The following is a 19083-nucleotide window of genomic DNA, read 5'->3' on the forward strand; positions in this document are numbered from 1 at the left end:
ACAGTTACAAGATGTATTTATGCTTATCCCATGAGTCACCTTTCCTCATGTTGGCACATGATGTATCCCACAAAATGCCCATCTCAAAACAACATGAAAGAATAAATCAGGGAGTCCATGCAGATTCAAGTACTATGCCACAGGAGAAAGATGAGTGGTGAAAGAACTACAATCCATACCTTGGCGTGATGGAGATCTACTCCATACATTGATAGTTTTTTGGCATTCTCCAGGAAATGCATCTCAGCCTCCGCAGGTGTCATTCCCCTGAGGAAAAGCAACCAATTCTAGTATCAATATTAAGGAAACAAGAGTCCAAAATAAAATCCAGCACCTGGAAAACACTTTCAGCCTGTCAGAACTACAGCTGTACCCCTTAGATGGCTGGGTACCTACCAGAGCCAAAGCTCTGGTGCAGATCCTGTTATCTTTCATGCTGCAAAGCTCTTCTCTAACCAAAGACACGGAGAGGAGTCTTGTCCGAAAAATATTCTTATTGGGTATACTGCAGCAGGTTTTAACATTTCCAGATGCACCAGGACGGTACCTGAAGGTAGGTTATAGCCCACACTGATACCCTCCGCCTACCTGTGGCTCTTGTGCAGCTCGATCACTTTATCCTCCAGCTCTTTAGTGTGATTCGGTGCGAAGCGAAATTCACTGACATAGTCGCTGCCGTACTCATCGGGGTCGTAGTCGCCGAGCTCTGACTGCACGGTGTAGGAGCCCAGCAGGGCCAGGGTGACAAACGAGCAGGGCAGCCGACCCGACACGATGTCATCTCTCAGCTGCAAGCAGAGGTAGTACCTGCAATAGAGCACCAAGATGGCTCAGAAAGTGCTCCTCCACTGCTGCCCCCGAAGGAGCACCACCCAAGCACCGGCAAGAGGCCTCAGTTACTCTACTAATTTGCAGACAACTCCCAAGCCCAAAGATTTTCAAGCATTAACAAGGATAATAATAATTTTGAAAAAAAAAAACAGCTTGCCTAATTTATGGGTAGCAACGCCTAATTTATCTTTATAAAGCAGCATGGAGATCTCTTAATAAAATAGGTTATTACTTTGTTTAGTGACCTAGATGGAGAATTACCCATTAAACATACCAGGTTTCTATCATAAATCACTAAGACATATAGCTACCTGATAATTCTTTTATTTAAGGAGAAAAAAATAATTAAGAACCCCAAATACTGTTCATTAAAGGGTAGCTGAACTCCAAGCTGTTCAAAAAAGTTGCCTCTTTAGCAAACTGTTGAGCTTTCTTAAAAATACATTTAAACAGTAAATGCTGTTAAAACCACGGTGATAAACAGTGAAAGAGATCACCAGATAGAAGAAAACAGAAAAAAAGTGAAAGGCGTTGGCTTGGTGGAGAAGGCACAGAGTTCCCAGGGGAGATTTGAGGGTGACGAGGAAAAAAGCCATCCTGACTTTTGGAAGACCTCTGTTGAAGTGTGAACTCTTGGCACACTGTCTTTCTGTGCAGTGCCTAGCACAGGGGACCTCTGATCTAAGCCAAAGGCTTCATGCTACCTTAAAAGCAACAAGTAGCCCACAAAGCAATGAAGGTTAAAAATATCCACAGGTTGCAAAATGTTGTAACAGGCTAGGGAACGGTTTGCTGGTGGCACAAAACTCTTCATGGATCAGAAGCTTGCCACCTTATACCAAGGAGGGAACCAGGTGAGGTTTTTTTTTTGGTTGTGGTTGCAATCTAAATACAAAACCAGAGAGCAGAGGTGCACATTGCAGAGATAAGTGACTTGGATAGCAGAGAGCAGGCATTCATTACCACCATATTCCCTACACCATGCACATCAGTCGCTTACTTTGTCAAATGACATACAAAATTTACATGCATGCTTATTCCCATCCCACTTCTTTTCTTTCATAGTTATGAATTTACTTATAATAACAACTTGTTACCACTGGCAAAAATGGGCATCGGGCATCTTTGTGAAAATTCAAATCAACTCTCAGGAACACGTATATTGGAAAAGCTGGGTTTTAGGGTTAAATTACACAAAAGTCTTCTTAGCTCAGAGGATAGACACTGTTCATAGTGTCTTTCCTGCCAAAGCATCGCATATTTTCCATAAGCTCATAAGTTAAAGGAAGCCAATGGGAATACAAAGCATTCCTTTTCTTGGATAATTAGAGTGTAAGCGCTAGTACGAACAGCTTTTAAGCCCCTTCTAGAAAGGTATTTAATGTTTTAAACACCTGGTGATATCTTCAGATAGCTGGGCAGGGTCTGGAGGGTAGAATTTCACATTAAATGCAAACTGCCAAGCACCACCTGGAAAAGAACACAGATTGACTGAAAGTACGCTGCAAGCGCAAACAGAGATGCTCATGCTGTTCGATTACCAGTAGACTTAAAAATACCCCAGCCAAGCAATTCATAAGAACACGATATAGTATCTTTTTCCCATACATCGTCCTGAAGATACTGCTTTTCCCTCTCACAATTAAAGTATTAGATCAGATTTTACAGTTCTTTTCTTCTTTAGTAAGATTTCCACTGAAGTGAGGACCCCAAGGGAGCAGTAATTTATTACTAACACTAAAAAAACCCTCAGTCCAAAACCAATGTTTGCTGGAATTAACCATCTGAGAACACAGCCTATACAAGCTTTAAAAACAAATAACCCAAAACACAGAGGCGCTGGAAACACCGCGAGTGAGAGTACGAATGGGCTCTGGAGCGGGGTGATGTGCCGAGTTCTGGCTGCCTAAACCAGCTCACAGCATCCTCTCAGAGCGCTGGCTCAGCACATAGCTCCTGTCTCCAGCAGACATAAATTATTGGGCAGACAAAACTGCAAGGACAAAGACAGAGAGCATGACTGAAAAACAGCACGTAACTCTGGGGAATTCTTATTTAGTTATTTCAGTAAGTTTAGGTGACCCATGGGATGGATACTGGTTTGCATCACCACAGTTTGTGAAATTTTTTTTGGAGTGTTAGCTTTAAATGTTGTAAAGAAAGAATATCAAAACTAAAAAAAAAGGAAGAGTTGAACATAGTATGTAAATATAAAAGCTATTCTGAATAAAGGGACAGGTTATACTAGTATGTCTCGAATGCAAATAAAAAACAGTAACAAAACCCCAAACCACAACGTTCTTACAAGCAACACAGTGGTTTTTCAGTAACGAGACTTTTCACCGAGGCCTCTGTTGTGGGATATACCTCTTATACGTACTACTACCACATAAATTACAGTATTTCTGTAGTCAAGAAACCAAAGCCAAAGTAACGACACTTCCGTTTTCTGAAACACATTGATGTCAAAGTCAATCTAACTGATGTCAGTCTAACTAGAAATAAATAGATCTCTCTTGAAAAGTCCATACTGGCCATGTAATGAGGAAGTGCTCATGAACACTGAAAAACAGGACTCTTCCTTATAAACCTGACAGGGTAGTGCCTTCCCACGATCTTCAATTCAGGGCCACCTTGTGCCTAGGTACCTCCTAAAGAGTATGGGGTTTGAAGGTATATCCAGTGCACTCTGCAGTAAGATAGCTTATATGCTGGACAGGTCTGCTTGTCTGGAAATACTCTATTGTTGACCTAACTGGGTGTTGGGGAGTATTTATTTAGAGACGATAAGGAAATTTCATCCCATGCAAAGCCCCATCCACTTTGGTCATCCATGCACCCGAGAAAACAGGCTCAATGTGCGAGAAGACACTTTTGACATTTACCATCAGGACTTCAGCTCTTGGTGAGACTTTTGGGCTCCTTGATTTTAGGAACTTTTCCACTCTGTTAGGCCATAAAAGCTGGTGGAACTAAGATTTGGCTGGCAGTGAGGATGGGGCATGGTCCCACTGAGGAGTGGACCTGCCCCCGAGGTGGGAGCGGAGCCTGTGGGTGACACCTGGCCCCACAACAGAGGGAAGGGGACATGGCCCGAAAATCTATTCCTTTGGCACACATAAAATAAATCAAGCCTATGTTATAGCCTATCATACAGCATGGGTGGTTTAAGATACCAGAGTAAGAGGCCTTCACCCCTCACTTACAGGGGTTTAAATAAAACCTAACACTGTACAAGTTAGAGGGTTATAACTAATGGGGTGTGAACCAGGGGCCGCACACACAGCAACAGCCTAATTTCTGAACCACTGGGATGAAATTCCTGTGGTCTGCAGTGGAGTCACGGATATCTGTTGTACAACTCAACCATCATTTAGCAGAATTATGTATATGTGTTTTGGAAGCGTCATGGCTAACAGCCCTACTTTTCCACCATTGTCCTGTTCCAAACTTCTCGGGTGACCTGTACAGAGCAAGCAAATTATTGCTGTCATCTTCTGCAAATACAACTGTCCCCCACGTCAAGTCCAGGACGAGACTCTTCTGCCCTGGTTAATCTCTTGCTGTCATAACCTTTCATTGTCTATCTCACGGCTCAGGCACATATTAAATGTATTTCGCATCAGTGATGTGGAGCTGAGCTGCTTTACTTGTATTGACCTTCAGCGTAACCTGACTCATCGAGGTCTACAGCACCTTGCTCTCCAGATCCATCTTCTCAAGAGATCCAAAAAAGGGCAGATTTTCATTACTTTTTGTTGCAGAACACTTACTCTTAATGGAAATAATACTGGTGGAAAGGTGTGGTTTCTCATAGTAAGTGGGGAAGTTTTCCAGCCAGTGTAAATTAACCCTTCGAATCTTGCAGAGGGAAGTGATTCATTTCCTGGGCCTGACCCAACAAATGTGAACTACCAGATGTTTTTGCTTGTGGAAGCACAAGTGCTAGAAGAGATCATTTACAAAACATGCGAAGAAAAAAACTGCTGAGGCTTTCCTGCCCAAAGAAGTCACACACACAAATCTTTCATCAATTTCAAAAAGTGAGAAGGAAAAAAAAAGGCAGGTGAAATTTAGAGCCTGGCAGTCTTGACAAGGTTTTCCTTCTAGAGGTTTTTGAATTTCTAATGTAGCGGATGGCTAAATTTAACAACCAAGCTTTTTAAAATATTCATGTGAAGCAGAAAATTGACTGGTTCTTTGTGAATTGAATGGTCATTTTAGGAGCAAAGTTCAAGCTTTTGAAATGCAGGAGAAAAGATATTTTAGATAAGAGTTCTATCTTTGCATCAGTGAAGTATTTCAGTATGGGACACGAGCAGCGTTCCTGGGTATGATACAAATATCAGTAATGCAACGAAATAATTTATACATATGGCCTAGTCCCTAAGGTTACATTGCTTAATGTCAAACTTCAGTTTTTTGCATCTCTGCAAATGTCAAGTTGTTTTCAGCAATGCAAGTTCACGCGTTACAAGCCTCAGCAACCTCCTGCACTCATTATGGGGTAAAATACCTAAAAGATGCCGGTAATTCCTTTGCCAGAGACTCAGGACAAGATGCAAAAGATGACTGTGAAATAGGCTTTGTCGCCCTGGAGGGAGCACACTCTCCTGGGGGAAGGTATCGAGAAGGGGGCCGTGGCCCTGTCCTGCCTGTCCCCTCACCCTGTGGGCAGCGGGGCTGGGGTGAGGGCCTGGAGAGTGGGGGCTGCCGAGTCCTTGGTGCTGGGGGCACCCTGGTGGGATGGGCCCTTCGACCCAAGCGCAGTGAGTTACCCCAGTGCTTTAGGAACAAGCCCAGAGGATCAGAGGGGCTGGGCAGTGATGGGCATGTGGTACCCACGACAGGCCGCTCGCATGCCAGGGATCCCCCTCTGCTTCTCACATCCCCACTTGGCACCACAGAGGTCCAAGGTCTTCACAAACACAGATAGCAGTTTGGAGGGAGACACCTTTTTGTGTAGATTTTGGGGTCTGGATACACCAGAATGAAAGTTTTCCAGACCCCCTGAAATAAACACACAAACGATAGCAAACTTACTTCGGATCTGCTTCTTGATTTCCTTGGCAGGGTCCAACCAATTCTGCAAAGAAAATGTTTCCTTTTTTCAATTTGAATTAGAAAACACAATAAACATTCTTTTTGAAACAGCGCTATGAGTCAAAGCTATAACACGTGAAGGTCTCCCACCCCTTTCTCCTTGGAGCAGCAGTAGGCAGGGATAACACTAACTTTCAAGATGTGGCCCTGGGTAGAAGCAGGATTTTTATTAACCTTCCCAGATGTTGAGGCGCTGAATGGTTTGAAATAAAAAAGAAAAAAATTGAAATTAGTAAAATAAATCCACAGAAACCTTTTTCCAGAGTATCTTCTGGGAAAATTAGGTTTCTACAAGCTTGTTAAGAAGGTTTTGTTTGTTTGGTTGGTTGGTTGTTCTTTTGCTCTAATCCTGGAAGGGCTAAAAAGGATAAGCAAGCGCAGCATAGGGTACTACCCCATTTGCAACCCGGCGTGGGCACAAGGGGCTCCCTGGAGGCAGAGGGAGCGCAGGGGGGAAACCAGAGGCAGAACCGCAGCACCGGGGCTGCCCCCATTGATGCCACCGAGAGCCCAATGACTATGCAAGACAAAACCGCTGCTGAGGAGGTGAGGAATTATCATGGCAATATGTTGCTACTCCATGGATGCCAAGAAGCAGACAAAATTCCCCTGGAGAAGGCACACAGCAGCCTGGGTTCTCTCAGTGCCGTCGCTGCCTTGTCCCCTGAACAGAATCAAATTAATATTTAAAATGCATCACACAACCCAGAACAAAAAGTTCGCTTCCCCTAGGAAAGTTTCACTTTCTCCAAAGAAGGACAAACAAATGTATCAGAGAAAAAAAAATATTAAAGAAATATCAAACAAGCAGAACACAACAATCTCCCCCCAACAAAAACAACCAATTTGCAGCTGTCCAAACCCAGTCTGTGGTGCAAAACATGAGCCTGAAGAGCTCCAGCTAGTGCTGAGCACGAAAGCACACTATGCTCCAAGAAATTAAAGATGCATCAGGATTTCTGTTTTCAAAGGTGACATGTGATGTGGGCATGCATATTGTCTGTCTGGAAGTTATCTGGCAGGGGACGGAAGTGAATTGCTAAGTATTTTGATATTAAAAATATGCATGTTATTGATCAATAAATGTGGTGGTAGGTAGTATTCTTTTAGCTGTTTAGCTCTGTAAAGTAACTGGTGATCTATAAATGTTTAGTACTTCTAAAGTACCTGTTAATAATGAATACATTCTCCTCTTTCCAGCACAGGAAAGCACACCTATCTGGAAATGCACTTAAACATTTGCCTTTTACCACAACTCAAAACTAAGCATATGCTAAAGTGTTATCTTGCACTGGCATGGACCAAATGTCTGCTTAAGTGATTTTCTGAATCAGAAACAAAATCCTTATATTTAGAAGTCTGTAAAAAAGGGGGAAAAAAAAAGAGAAAAAAGGACTGTTTTCTTCTGTATCATATGAAACAAAGGGAAGCCTAGAAAATAAAACTGTTGTTCTCACAAGACAAACAGCTGAAGAAGCAGTAACAGCTCCAGCTGCATGGGGGAAGACCTTTCAGGCCACGCAAAGCACAAAATACCTTCAACTGGTGAGCTCTCCTTGGCTACAGCACATATTGCTAAAATGTTTTGTTATTGGTTTCTTTCAAAATATTTATCTTAAAATGCCAAAATCACACAGCGTATTTTAAATTATCCTTTGATGCTCTCTCTTCCATCATACCATGTCCAAAACAATATATATATATCACCTGCATGTTAGATCATCTTGGACACTATTAATACATAGCTTATTTAATACTGCAGTTGAGATGCAGACAAGCAGAATGTGATTCACTATTGCCGCCAACTGCTTCTGAAGACTTATGTCTTTAGCCAAATCAACAATAACACTCAGATAAAGCAAGTCAAGACTTAAAGCCTTACTTTATCTTAGCAGTTAGCAGGAGCAGTCAATCAACTCCTGCCTATCTGTATCCCAACCATAGTATTATTAAGCCATATTTTAGTATTATATGTTTAGTAGTGTATCTATGAATGTAAATCTGACTTTCATATATGGCAGTAATAAAATAAATCATACTAGAAAGAGAACCAGCTATATGATTAACTTCTTTCATGTCATAAATAGCCAACAGAGAGGGAAGCCAGGGAAACACAGGGGATGCTTTTGAGGGGTAGAAAGTTACGAAAAACAATAGCTCGAGCTATGTCAATGGAACCTGGCAAGGAAGGTAACAACTTCTGAACTGTTTACAACTGTCTGGGGGGGTGCCTCGCGGAACTCTCATGTCCACATGCCAAAGGCCAGCCACAGTTTTGTGGGTTACCTTTTGGTTTTCTGTGTCTCTGTATGTTAGCCCAAAGTAGTCTTTTTCCAAAAGGTTCAGATGCTCGCATACTTTGTCAAACAGCACTTGACCTCTGGAACGTTTCTGTGGGAAATGAACAGGAAAAAAAATCATGTTTGCAAAATAAAGTAATATAAGCATTAAAATAACACCTTTTCTGTTTAATTCTCAAATCAATAACCCCAAAATTATTTATTTAAAGTCATCCATCTTTCAAACCTATTGAACTGGAGCTTCATAAGAATCTGCTGAATGGGGCAGATCTGCTTTCCATAAAAGTTCACGTCGCCTTGTGGAATTAAAAATAAGTCAATGTAAGTCATGTTTCAATTTTCAATTAGAAGATCTCTTGTGTCTTTCAGGAACTGCAACTTCAAATGCATGCCGAGGCTGTATCTCAGCAAACCCGAGCATTCTCTGTGTGCAACAGTAGCAACAAACAACCGTACAAAATATTCCTGGTCATGGCCTACCAGAGCTGTGACTGGGGGGCAATCCAAAAAAAAAGGAAGAGGAAAAGCCAAATGTGGAGGTATTTCTTGCTTCGGTAACAATGTGCACTGATTCCAGGATCCCTTTTTGTCTAATATGTGGGGAAATACGATACGCTATCTACTGAAATCACTGAAAGAGCCTAGTATCTCACTGGGAACACAGCTGGGTGAGAAAGCAGCTTTCCAGTGTCCCACTAACCTTCTTTACTGCTAACACGTTAGATGAGAAGATCTCTCACTGTCAACAGCCAGAGCTCTCAGCAGAAGCTTCGTAGTATCTCTCGTATTGGACGGTAAAAATTCAGGTCATCCTAGTTCTCAGCGTTACACATGACATTGAGAAAAAATCTCCAAAAAAACAAAGGCAGACAGAAATGTCCTCTTTATAAGCTACATGTGCCAACTTTTATATGCATTAATTATGATAAACAATTCAAAATTATTTGGGCCACTGTTTCATCACTGCCTACTTCCCTAAGTGCAACTCAGCTAAAAGAAAAAATCTCCCCACTTTATAACAAACACGCGCATATATGAATATTTTCGTAGATGTCAGCGCTGCCGTTTCTTTATTTGTAGCATACACATGACTTGAAGCAGACTGCAAATAACGCTGCTTGCTTCAAACACAGCGCAGGAGACTGACACAAAAGAGGTGAGAATGCCACCTCCAAATTTACGCACCTCCGCCGACAGAGCTGCACCCGGACCGTGCTGCCAGCCCAGCAGCCTTGGCCGGGGGATGGATATTTCACAATCCAAACTGACATAGCTATGCCAACAAACCCGTGGAGTCCAATGCTGGCCTCAAACTATTTTAGAAGTGGTAAGCGAGCCAAGAGAAAAGAAAAAAAAAAAGAACTGCGGGCTGCTGCCTAACACCCTGCAAAAACATTACCAGAGATGATGGATGGAGTTGTGCAGCATGATCTAATTTATATTAAATTCAGTATTTCTATTGGGGCTATGACAGTATATTAGAAAGGAAGCAGGGAAATATCCTCCATGTTTTTATCGATGGGGAAACTGAAGAGTGTGGCTGACAGAGTCTAACAAGTGTTCTCCAGATGAGAAAAACACAGGCACAGAAGTGCATTGCAAGCATATGGCTGTAACTTCATTTACTGTGTCTTCCAGCATCATTTGAGCAAACAGCTCTAGGGCCTTGTTCTGCTTGTCACATGCTTTCCACCCTGTAGTAGGAAGCATAAACATACCCCAGCTCCTTTATAATTTCAAACAAATGTTTAGTTAATTCTGCACATCCCAAACTTGGAAGTAGATAATAAGAGGTTGGTGGTTTTATACTTGATGCTCCATGGAGATGATCAGGAGGATAAAGATTTCACTACTGGTGTGCAGAGAGGAACAAAGTCAGAGCTTCAAGCCAAAGTTCAAGCTATAAGCAGAAATTGACACGTTTCTTGCCTTTCTACTTGATAACAAACCAAGTGGTTATAATGAACAGAGAGAAATAAGCAGGTTAGCTCTACAGGGTACCTCCTTTGAGAGACACTATGCCTCCACAACTGCACCATTTACATGTATTTGAATTGTGACACTTCAATGTCCTCTGAATTTTAAGAGTCACACAAGGCCAACACAGGAGCTGGTTTATGTGGCCAATCTGTGCAGCTACACAGATGTCAGCTTTGAGAAACAGTAGCTAGCAGCTGCAAGGTATGGTGTTTTAGTAGGGAATTGCAGGAAACAGTTGTGTGGGGCTGGGCTGTAATAAAAAGCAACTCACCAAAAAAAAACCCAATGCTCAGAATTTCTTGTTTGGCTACACATTGCGGGCAAATGAGAATAAGTACGGGAAGCCTGGAATAATTTGCATGGCTCATTTTTTTCTCCGTGACAAAATGTATCCTCCTCCTCCTGTAGGAAGATGCCCAAGTTGTACTCAGCCACTTTCCACAAAACTCCTGCTGCATTAGGATACTGGAAAACCCTGCCGGTGCTGCGAGAGGACGTCAGAAATACCACGTATAACGGACAGCCCTTCCTGCCTGGGGTCCGCTCTTCACCAAGGTGTGAACTGGTGAGGGCTGAGGAGAAGCCTTCCCAGGACCACTTTCCTTCTCTCTCTCCACAAAAACACCCATCACTGTCCAGACAGATGAGCCTCATGTTGCAGCCTCGCTATTGCCCCAGGCGCCTCTTCCCAGGTCAGAGCTGAGCCGTGGGAGCTGGATTTAGAGGGCTTCTGTCATCTGGGGAGTGGGGGCTGCCTGGCAATGGAGCCACCACCGATGCCCTCCAAATCCTCGCGTACCTGCATGTACGCAGCACTGCTGCTTTTGTACCCACAGAGCATTAGCACATGCACCCTCTTTCTAAAAACAACGTTGCACAAAAACACAGTGAGGGGAGACTACTGCATTAATCCATGGGGAATTAAGAGGTTTAGTTAGGAATATATAATTAAAACAACTGAACAGACCTCCTATGTTCTTGTTAACTGCTTTTATTTTACTGTGTGCTCAAATAAGCATGCCAGACAAGGCAAGAGTATCATTGCTCTGGCAGGGAGAGAATGGGAGGAGGAGGAAAGAAAGGTCAAGTTACAAATTCATACAGCTCCTCAAACCATCGGAAACCTTTGCTTTCCACCATTTTGGGGTGACAAGTCTAAGGTGATGAAAGACTGACAGTCTGTTGATTACTATGGATCACAGGTTAATGCCGAAAGTGCCAAGCAATTCTCAGCAGTCCAAAAAATGTGGAATAAAAAAAAAACCCCAAACCATTAGACTTCATGCTATAAAATACTTGCCAGGTAAGTGAAGAGTTTTTCTGAAAGGTAAATATGGCAAGAGTCTCCTCCAGAAATATTCTTAGCTATTTTTCAGGCATGAATGGGATGAAATGAAATGTGCAGATGTGGAAAAAGAGACACTTTGCTTAAGCTTTGGGAAATCAAGGCAACAGAAAGGATGCAAAACATAGATTGAACAGTGTAAATGAGTACAAAAGTCTGGTAGCAAAAACTTTACACTTTTCACAGCCTGCTCCCTGCAGCTCTATTAAAGGCCAGGGCTCTCACTCAAAGCTGGAATGGGAATAAACAGCCTCCTGGTCAAGCTCCCAGTGAAAGGAGCCAGCAGCAGTGAACTTGGCAAGCCTGTGCCCGCCAGCAATTCCCACATGCAAGGGAGAGGAGAAATGGCCTCTCTCCTTGCCAGCTTCTCCCCCAGTTTTGGAGCTGAGCTTCTCCCTCCTTGGGAGGCCGAAGGCCACATAAGGCTCTCCTGTCCCCTAACTGGCTTCTCCAGAAATAGTCCATGCTCAAACCCATTGGTTTCTTCAGCCCATATCCCTCCATCCCACCCTATCCCCTTGCAAGACCACCAGACCAAGATAACACGTTATACATCACTGAGAGTGAGCAGCTCAAAAATTAAGTACTTCCACCTTAGCTCTGCCTGGATAACAAGATTATTATAAAGTCAATTATTTTCATTGGTGAACATTTGGGTGCCAGGTCTGGTATTTCTTAATGCAGAAAAAAAATGAGGAAGTTTTCCTTTATTATGATTAAGCCCATAAGCTATAATGTACTTATGATAAATGAACATTATTAAAGTGAAAAAATGCAAGCCTTTGCTATAGATACATTGTCACTTCAGTCACAAAATATGTATTGCACATTAATATAACCACAGAATCACAGATTGGCTGAGGCTGGTGGGCAGCTATGGAGATTGTCTAGTCCAACCCCCTCTGCTCATGCAGGGCCACCTAGGGAAGGTTGCTCAGGATTGTGTCCACTTGGGTTTTGAATATCTCTAAGGATGGAGACTCCACAACCTGCTTGGGCAACCTGTGCCACTATTTGACTATCCTCATAGTGAAAGTGTTTTTTTCTTCCATTTAAATGGAAGTTCCTGTATTTCGCTTTCATACATTGCCTCTTGTCCTGGCACTGGGTACCACTGAGAACAATCTGGCTCTGTCTTCTTTACTCCTCCCATCAGATATTGATACACATTGGTAAGATCCCTGAGCTGTCTCTTCTCTAGGCTGAGCAGTCCCAGCTCTCTCAGCCTTTCCTCACAGAAGAGATGTTCCAGTCCCTTTCACCATCTTCGTGGCCCTTTGTTAGACTCTCTCCAGTATGTCCATGTCTCTCTCGTACTGGGGAGCCCAGAACTGGGCCTAGCACTCCAGGAGTGTCTCACCAGTGCTGAGTAGAGTGGAAGGATCATCTCCCTCGACCTGCTGGACACACTGCCTAACGTGGCCCAGGGTGGCACTGGCTGCCTTTGCTGCCAGGGCACATCGTTGACTCCTGTTCACCTTGTTGTCCATCAGGACTCTCCGGTAATAATAAACCCTGTATGGCAGCAATCAAGCTACCAAAACCATATGTTACTGTACTGTGATAAGCAACAAGGAAAATTACACAGGAAACGAGCAACCAACAATGTAATACGAAGATGTGACACCACCTTCCTTCTTACTAGCAGGTGCTAGTAAGACCCCAGGAACCCTCTTTGCTATTTAGTGTGATACAAGGAAGAGATCAGGAAGATTTCAAATGTTCTGTGCTGGACAGTGCTTCCCAGACTGGAAGCTAGTTGGGCCGGAGGAACATTTATCAGGATCCAGAACTGCTGCCTCCAAGAGGCAAATTTTGTTTCTGTGCAAGAGTGTAGGCTTGGCTGCCCCAAGCCAGGAGACACCATCTCTCAGAAATGTCTCCTTCAAGCTGGTGTGGCTCGGGGTTCGGCAATCCTGCCCTGCCCCTGAAACACGACCGTTTGCAACTGCTTTTGGGGCATTTTGGCACCTGCCTTGGTGATGCAGCCTGAACCTCTCTTCTGATGTACTCTCACCCTGAGCAACACACCTTCGCTTGCTGGGTAACCTCCAGTCTACCGGACCAGTCATCTTTCCTAGCTTTATTCCAGCGGAGAGGCATCCATGCTGAGGACCTGTCACCACTTGGGCTTCTTCCAGACCGAATCCAAGCCTCTGTCTGACAAATTTCTCCCTGGAGGGGCAATGCCATACTGGGACCGGTATTTCCGCAAGGCTGAGGAGCCTCCGTTCTTGGGGGTTTTCAAGGCATTGGCCAGGCAATGCCACAGCTGGCCTGACCCTGTGCCAGCCATCACCCTGCTCAAATCAGGGGCTGGCCCAGCCGGCCTCCTCAGTCCCTTCCAACCAGCATGGCTGTGATACTGGGATCCCTGTGCACCTCCACAGACACTAAGGAGTTAATCGTCATATACCTGATTAAAGCATAGAGTGTTAGTCTACTCTCACACTCTGTTTTTACTCAGGAGCAGATTACCTTCCTCTCACTGACAGAGAACTAGGATGAGGAGCTGAAGAACAGAAAACAGCCCTCTCAGCTTCCTAGAAATAAAAGCTATTGCAATCTCCCAAGTGTTGCATTTTGGAGCGGTTCTATTTTTGCATCCGATGCTGCAGTCTCATGTGGGTGCAAAACGCTGAGCAAAGGCTGGGGGAGGAAGCTGTCTGCAGCACGCAGGTACAGCCCTCCTGTTCGAAAGCAATTACAAGAGATCACATTCAGACCGAGTTTTACAGACAACGGAAAACCCAAAGACAGAAAAAGCCCCACAGCCAAACAGCTATAAAGGGATTTATTTTTGCCACCAATACCCATCATCTCCACTGTACAGTAACTGCAAGGTCAGGGCACCCCAATGAATTGAAACTTTGCCTCTCTTTCTGCTCAGTCCAGGAGCACAGCAAAGACAAACAAGTATCACAGCTGTGGACCTGGATTTTAAATGGAAAGGGTTTGCACATATCTTTCTGTGCAAATACATATGCAAACACGACATCGCCACTTTACTTGGAAAAGCTGTCAAGCTGCCAGCGAACAACGCCACACTAGCACCAGCCTGGCGTTAAACTGTACAATTACTATAATAACTCTAGTTGGGCACGATTGCTGGAAGAAGGACAAACAGATTAGTATCATGAAATCCCGGTAGGAATCATTGGACTTTAACTGATGCTGAGGTTATCTGGTTCACATTCCTAATTAGCATTTGCACTTTCCAATGGATCTTAACAATGCACTGTATAAATGTGTGGGCTGGCTCTAGCCTTGCATGCAGTAATGTATTTTGGCATGTGGCTGTACTAACCTCTTCGTTTTCCCCCTGTTCTTTCTGGTGGGGAAGTATTAGCTATTTTTTTCATTTGCAGTGTGCATGATGAAAAATATTCCAATTGTGTCCAGATCACTGATTTTATTTCAATTTAAATTGCATTTTGCAAGCTTGGTCAACACTTCGGTTTCTACACTGCAGGGGCCACGTGTTGGTCTCCTCTGCACAAACGCGAGGAAAACACACAGAAAAGTTAAAACATACATGGCAACAAATAACTAGCATATACATGGAGAAGTTTCTCTCTCCCCATGTTGCAGCTTCTGCAATTATTCTTGCAACACAAACAAGTGTAAACGATTAGCTGGCTGTCAGGAATACTTTGTACTCACTGCAGTGAGCACTCTCTTCCCACAAATTCCCCCAGCCGTGTCTCCAAGTTGCCGAAATTCCAGCCTCCTGACAACACACTTTCTCATTCTTTCCTCATGAATTACCCAGCTTACACAAAAATATACCCAATCCCAGAAAAATATTACTTGTGCAAATAGTCATTACTTGCATGTAAGCTTCCAAGATCACTTTTGTACTGAGACACCCATTTCTGGGGGAGGGATTTGACCATCGCAAATATATCATAATTTAATATGCAAAGGCAAATATGTGCATAATTTAATGCACATAATATGTGTATACACAAACATATACAAATCTATGAGTAAGTGAACATTCAGTGTGGTTCCAAATGCAGAGGAGCTGATGACCCCATCACAGCACTTCTCCATCTACAGAGCGTCAATCAGAGGTCCTAAACGCATGCAGTCATTCTGGTAAGGAGTGCATTTTTATCTGCAAATGAAATGAAAATCTACATACTATGACATTTCCCATATTTTTTTGTGAAAGAGTTTGAGCTGGTCAAGATACGAAGGGCTGAACTGAACAATTCTAGAAGCTAATCACTGCACTTCAGGCCAGAAAATTTCCAAATAGGGAGAATGTGTTTTTTGAACAAATCTTGATTACAAGATGAAAAAAATAGGACGTTTATTTTTCCCAAGGAGGATAAATGGAAGAAGTCATTCCAAATAAGTTTAGCTTCATTTCATTTCCACACATTTGTATTTTGCATTTTCAGAGGATTTGCTTTTGTGTTCTTTACACTCCTCCACAGTTTCTCTCCACGGGGAAAAGAAGATGAAGGAGGAAGGTGACAGAGGAGAAAAGAAACCCTGAATTTCTTCAAATCTGTTTTTTCTCAACTGAAGTCTCCAGCAGGAAGCTAAGTGGGGAGCATCCAGGAAGAAGAATAGGATGGAGAATCTTCCTGGAGCATCAATTGGCAGAAAATCAGCAAGCTTTCCTCTGGTTTACTGAAGTACATCTTACAGATGACATCTATAACTTGCAGGATGAGAGCTTTTAAAAGCATAACATGACTTAACCACTGGAATTTAGGCCCCTACATCCCCTGCTGTGCTTGCTGAAAATGGCACTGACAGGTCCAGAAAAATCAACATTCAGTTTTTCTGAAAGTTCAGTGCATTGAGAATGATGTTCTAGGCATTATACAAAACATTTTAAAGAGTCACTTCTGCTACTGAACAAAAACTGCTGAAGTTACTGGTACAAGCTTGTACACCAAAGACAGCAGTAAGATATACAAAGAGACAAAGCAAACAACAAATACCCTACTCCCCTCTCCCACACAGACAGAGAAAAGCTTAAAGATAAAAGAAATGAACCCATCTGGTCTTTTTATTCCAACTATTTTATGTTTCTTAGGGAAAAATCTTGGGTTTGGCATATGTAGAGTATTACAATTGAACATTTATGAGGACACATGTATCCCTTGGATAGACATAATACTCTCAACCACTTTGTAAGCAGTTTGCCAGCATGTGTAGGAGATACTGCACAAGATCCTTCTGCCAGCCTTTCAGGTGGCAAAGAAAATAAAGGCAATGAAATAAAAGTTTCAAAGCAAAACACATTCATTTTTTGGTTGTCAAAAGGAAATACCATTTAACCTTTTACGTACTTAAAGCTACTAATGAAACTTCACTAGTAAACTGCATTTGGAAAAATCCCAGGTCACACTTCCAAATACAATCTATTGAATAAACAATTTAGCCAGATGTGGGAAGAACTAAGATCTAGGCAATTTCAGAAAGATACAGTTGAATAAAAGCTGTGTTAAAAAGACTTTTTTTTTTTCAATATGAATATACTTCATGTAAAGAAATGCTTTTCCTGAAAGCTGCATACAAGCTCTCCAAATGTTCTATTTCTTTATTGACATTTTTATGTGTGAACCTGCATATACATCCCAATAATTGACCAACATATTCTAATACTCTGAAATAAAAACTGCAATATTATTTTGCCTATCTCTGCTTGTTAATTTAGAACTCTAACCCATACTTCTCTGCACATATAAATGAACATCACATAGAAAAACTTACAGGGTTTTTTTGACATACAGTGATGACTGATCATTTTCTTTTTTCCCCCCATCATGGTAGTACTATAATTTATCAGCTTATTGATATTTATTGTAATATAACACATTGAAATGTCTTATATTCCTGAAAATAACCTTTTCTGACATCTATCTCCTAAGTATTTAATACAAGCATGTAGATAAATATGTAACATTGTCTACGCTATAGTTACATACCTGCACCAAGTGTCAATGACATTGTGTAACATGACATAGTTTTTATCAGGGGCAACCTTCTTTAATGCCATTTGAGCCTGCAATCCTAAAAAGCCAGCACTAATCTAAAAAAGCCCAGAGGACTGCTAAATCCCAGTAAGAAGATTGGTGACCTAGTCCCGATTCTGGCATCAAACCAAATTAGGGTTTTTGCCTTCTACATCAGCAGCAGAGATCACACCAGCACTGGCATCATACGAGCTCTGAGTGTACTGAGGTGTGCGCCACACAGTTTGCGTGCTTAGGAATAAAGCGGGCACTTCATTCATGGCAATGCGAAGCAGCAAAAGGGGGCACCTGAGAAATAACAAATACTCTGGAGCATGTCTTTATATGTGGAAGCATAACAGCCACAGCTGCATGTGTACAACGGCTATAGAAATAACTGTCAAACCTGATGATCAGGAAATACTTGGGCATCCCAAGTGCATCAACAGAATTCGTACTGTAAAACTTGAGATCTGGTAACAGCTTACAAGCACTACTCTCTGATGAAGGAAAACAAAACAGTGGATACTATTTCTCAAACAGCAGTTCAGTTCTCAGCACATTTATTAGTCTCACACATTTGCTAAATCCTGACATAAAATAATAAACCGTATTCCACTATTCTGGAGGCTTTTCAACAGAGAAAGCACCCCCCTTGCTCAGCCTTCTTAAGAACACAGATTGTTTGGGCTGTGATTTTAACTAGACATGCAGCTGATCCACTGGCTTAATGCCTCCTGACTGCCCTCCTGCAAGACACTCTGTGGTAACTCAAGCAGGTCTCTTGGGATTCAATACAGCAGGTGAAGCTTTCCAGTGGGGGTTATAAATATGAATATTTTTGTTATTCTACCTATACCTGCATGAGCTCAGCAAACACTCATCTCTCTTGCGTAACTGTTAACTATGCACAAGCCTAGCACTGACACAGCAAGGGGGAACCAACCACTACATGTACCATAAATAGTTACTGGCATATATCAGCAAAAATAAACGATAAACATTTTGTTTATTTTCAGCTGAAAAAAAGCTCTACTGTCAACATAGTCCGATTTACAGAGTAATCTTGTCATATGAATTTAAAAGCCACAGAGCTCTCCCTGACCTACATTGCCAGGCTGGAGTGAAGGAAAAAAAAAAACCAAACCAAACCAAACAAACCAAAAAAATCCCACACACATCACACAGAAACCACAGCACAGAAAGATGCTCTTGAGGCAGAAGAGGCAGCATGATGATCAGGCTTTTAGATTTGGGGTACCTTAGACAATATCACATCATCAATGATGGGTTGTCAAGAAAAATAATGTAGCCTGTTTTCAAGCTACATCTAAGTTTTATCCACTTCAGATCAAAACCGTTTCTGCCAGAGCAAGATAAACCATGAGAGACAGACCTCGCTGCCTATCAAAGCTTTGCAAGCAGGTATTTCCTCACCACCCAGTTCCATGTCTGATATTTTGTTCGCTGTATCAACAGACAGGGATAAGAAAACATACAAGCAGCCCAGCGAACACTGCTCAGCTGCAAAAAAAAAAAAAAAATC

The 19083-nt window shown here is 42.5% G+C and overlaps 1 protein-coding gene across 22 annotated transcripts in view; it reads right to left on the reverse strand.

Moving 5' to 3' along the window:
* EPB41L3 (erythrocyte membrane protein band 4.1 like 3) overlaps positions 1–19083 on the reverse strand; it is a 145958-nt gene that overhangs the window by 34411 nt on the left and 92464 nt on the right. For all 22 annotated transcript variants that reach the window (XM_087755973.1, XM_087756122.1, XM_087756106.1 and 19 more), the window contains exons 4-8: positions 8221–8325; positions 5875–5917; positions 2226–2301; positions 589–807; positions 180–267 (exon numbers count right to left, since the gene is read on the reverse strand). In XM_087755973.1, the coding sequence (XP_087612099.1) occupies positions 180–267; positions 589–807; positions 2226–2301; positions 5875–5917; positions 8221–8325 (531 nt within the window). The remainder of the gene's footprint in view (positions 1–179; positions 268–588; positions 808–2225; positions 2302–5874; positions 5918–8220; positions 8326–19083) is intronic.

Source organism: Nipponia nippon, unplaced genomic scaffold (genome assembly GCF_047370975.1).
Source record: "Nipponia nippon isolate SJK-2023a ecotype South Korea unplaced genomic scaffold, ASM4737097v1 scaffold_1, whole genome shotgun sequence".
Taxonomy (NCBI): Eukaryota; Metazoa; Chordata; class Aves; order Pelecaniformes; family Threskiornithidae; genus Nipponia; species Nipponia nippon.